At 36.6% G+C, this 2,874-nt stretch overlaps 1 protein-coding gene across 5 annotated transcripts in view; it reads left to right on the top strand.

Moving 5' to 3' along the window:
* The window catches only part of IMMP1L (inner mitochondrial membrane peptidase subunit 1), a 93,439-nt gene that overhangs the window by 46,000 nt on the left and 44,565 nt on the right, over window positions 1-2,874 (top strand). For 4 of the 5 annotated variants that reach the window (XM_019519511.1, XM_019519510.1, XM_019519514.1 and 1 more), the window contains exon 2: window positions 2,236-2,366. In XM_019519511.1, the coding sequence (XP_019375056.1) occupies window positions 2,262-2,366 (105 nt within the window). In that variant the 5' untranslated portion in view covers window positions 2,236-2,261. Of the gene's footprint in view, window positions 1-1,602; window positions 1,798-2,235; window positions 2,367-2,874 lie in introns of those variants that run through there. The other variant, XM_019519513.1, reaches the window with a different exon arrangement.

Genomic DNA, 2,874 nt, shown 5'->3' with positions numbered 1-2,874 from the left:
TCTAAGCTGCTAGACCTCTGGTGGGTCCCTCATGCCAAGAGACATCACTTGTTTGAGGCCCAACATTAGCTTGGTTTCCTGTAGATCTCAAGTCCTTTCACTTTTATGGTTGGAAGCGAGTGATATAGTAATGAAAATGGTTCAGGGGCTGGGGCACATGGCTTATGAAGAGAACCTGAGGTCCTGATTTTTGTAGGCTTTTATTGGTTGAAGTCTTTACTACTTAAAACTTAGTTCTTTGAAAGTTAGCATTTGGGGATTATTGCAAAATGTAATAAAGAGAATTGCCACATTCTAAAACTGCAAAATTCCCAATTTATTTCCTACCCTGAATTTTTGTTCTCTTCCTTATGTTGCATTTTATTTAGATAAATCTTGTCTCTTTTTCTTTTTCCAGTGAGATTTCTGTGATGTCTAATATACTGGGTCTGATTTGGTAAACTGTTTTCAATGTGAATAGTGCTGCTAAAGAGCTAGTTGTCCACTGGATTACCTTAGTTTTCTGTCTGTATAACTTTAGTAGTAAATTGGAGCAAAATCTTTAAATCACTGCTACTGGTGAATGACTTCTTGTTCCGAAGTTTTTCATGTTAACATAGGTACCAAATCTTGAAGAAGTTACTGCTAAGGTGTAATCATGTCATTTGAGTTTGTTTATATAATCTTTGCTTCAAACTGGGTGTACATTTTTGATAGGATAACATACTTCCATAAGTCTAGATTCTTTCATAAGTTTAGATATATATTCTAAACTTATGAAAGTATGTTATCCTATCAAAAATATGCACCCAGTTTAAAGCAGAGACTTTTTTTAAGGCTTCATTTATCTAAAGACCCCAACATTTTTGTAATTTCAGATTGATGTCAGGAGGCACTCAGCAGCTCATAAGGTGTAACTGTTAAAAGTTGCATATTCACAAAATTCTGTGGTAGCCCAAATTTTGTTTTATCTGAGGAGTAAGCACTGTATAGTAAAAGTTAGCTGTTACATGACATGCTTTGTTGAACTGAAACCCTAGTTCTGAACTGCTACGTAAAATGCCACTTACGCAGATACTTCATAATATTGCAGTGCTTTTAATAATTTTAATAAATGTATCTCCTTCCTTATGCATACTTTGTCTTCTCTTCTAAATTCAGTACAATTTACTGTGGCATGGAGACTACCAATATAAATACCCAACTTTATTTTTCTGTTAGTAGGGAAGTGGTAGCCAACCCAGATGTAGGACTTCTCTTCCTGGCTTGTAGGTATCCTTCCCTAGTTCTTATTGGAAAGCAACTGATGCCTGTGTTAAGATATCTTCTTCCTTCCAGATTTCACTTTGAAAACAGCTCAGACCTCAGTAGAACAAGGGAGACTCCTTCCCAGAAATACATGAAAATAACCCTTATGTGAGCTTCTCCCATCTATCAGTCTGTGACAGTTGGTTCATTATGTCCCAGAAATAACACAAGTAAGTGTTTAGACAGATGAACAAATTATACCAATTTAGAAGGAAAGAAGGGAGAATTTAATACATGCTTGTTGTGTCTTTATCCCATGGTCATTTGGTGCTTGTTTTATTTGGGGTAAATTGACCCTGATATCGTACTTAATATGGGATAGAATTGGTACCATGGTTCCATTGACAAATGATAAATCTCTGCCCACAGGCTGTCTGCTCCCTAAGATGGTATTTCTCCAGCTGGCGTAGGTATGAGAGAGATGGTCTGAAGCTTATGCAAGACTCCAGTTGCAAGGCTTCTGAGATCCGAATCAGCACTTTGAATTGTACCATACAGCCTTTTGGCTAGGTATAATATGCTTCTCATAGGCTGCTGTGTTCTGCTTTAGTTTAGCAATTGTTTTTTGCATGTGATCACAAACTGCATTGCAGTGATCCATTTACCACCCTTACCCAACCCACTTTGTTATACACTAGGATTTTCAGTCAACTGCATTATTTTGGTCTGGTAAAAATAAAAACAATACTGAGTATCATCCACATTTTAATGGCATCACAAGTTAAATATCATATAGTTCTAAAGCACGGGTGGGGTTTTTTTCTTCCTCTCTGAATGAATTAATCTTTTTAGGTATTTCTAATGACCTGTGCCTTTCCTTCTCATTAATTCAAAAATATTGCATGTTATCTGACTTCTAAAATATTAAATACAGTTTCTAAATAGAGTTTGTTGGATGTTTATTTTTCGCTTAAAACTTATTATGCAACTTTTATTTACATGTATTAGGGTCCACTGCAAGCAAACCCTGTGCTATGTTTCAAGATGTCCTGGGAAAAACCTTCAGACTTCTTGGATATACCATTCAGTATGGCTGCATAGCACACTGTGCCTTTGAGTACGTTGGAGGAATCGTTGTGGTAATTTCTGTTTTCATGCTAGTAAAAATGAATAGCTTATTAAGGAAGAACTGTGTTCTAAGTTTTAACGCTGTAGATATTTTAAAATCATGCTTCATTTTTGCAGATACACTTTTAATTCTGTTATTGAGCAGCTTTTTCTAAAAACAATTATATATGTTAACTGAACTTTCACTTTTTGGCTTCAAGAGTCTGTCTCAAAAAATATCTCAACTTCAGGCCAGAGTTCTTGCAGAATTCTTCTCATGGTCCACTGAAGCAAATAAAAGATATTGAGCAGCCTGCAAGAGGTACTCGGTCACTCATAAGATATGGACCACTAATAACTCCTTAGGAAGGCAGTTGTTGCTAATCTTTGGGCTGCTGGGCTGTAGCTGTTTTTTGGTTCTCTATATTGAGGATAAAACCTTTAAAAACCTAGCAGATCTAGCTTCCTACCCGCCCCCCCCCCCCCCCAAGAAAAAAAATTTGGGGGGCAGAATAACTTCCCCAACTTTTAGGACACCCC

This window comes from Gavialis gangeticus, unplaced genomic scaffold (assembly GCF_001723915.1).
Source record: "Gavialis gangeticus isolate Ggan-Ray unplaced genomic scaffold, GavGan_comp1, whole genome shotgun sequence".
Lineage (NCBI taxonomy): Eukaryota > Metazoa > Chordata > Crocodylia > Gavialidae > Gavialis > Gavialis gangeticus.
The sequence above is the reverse complement of the archived record's forward strand: the minus strand, read 5'-3'. Positions and strand labels throughout refer to the sequence as shown.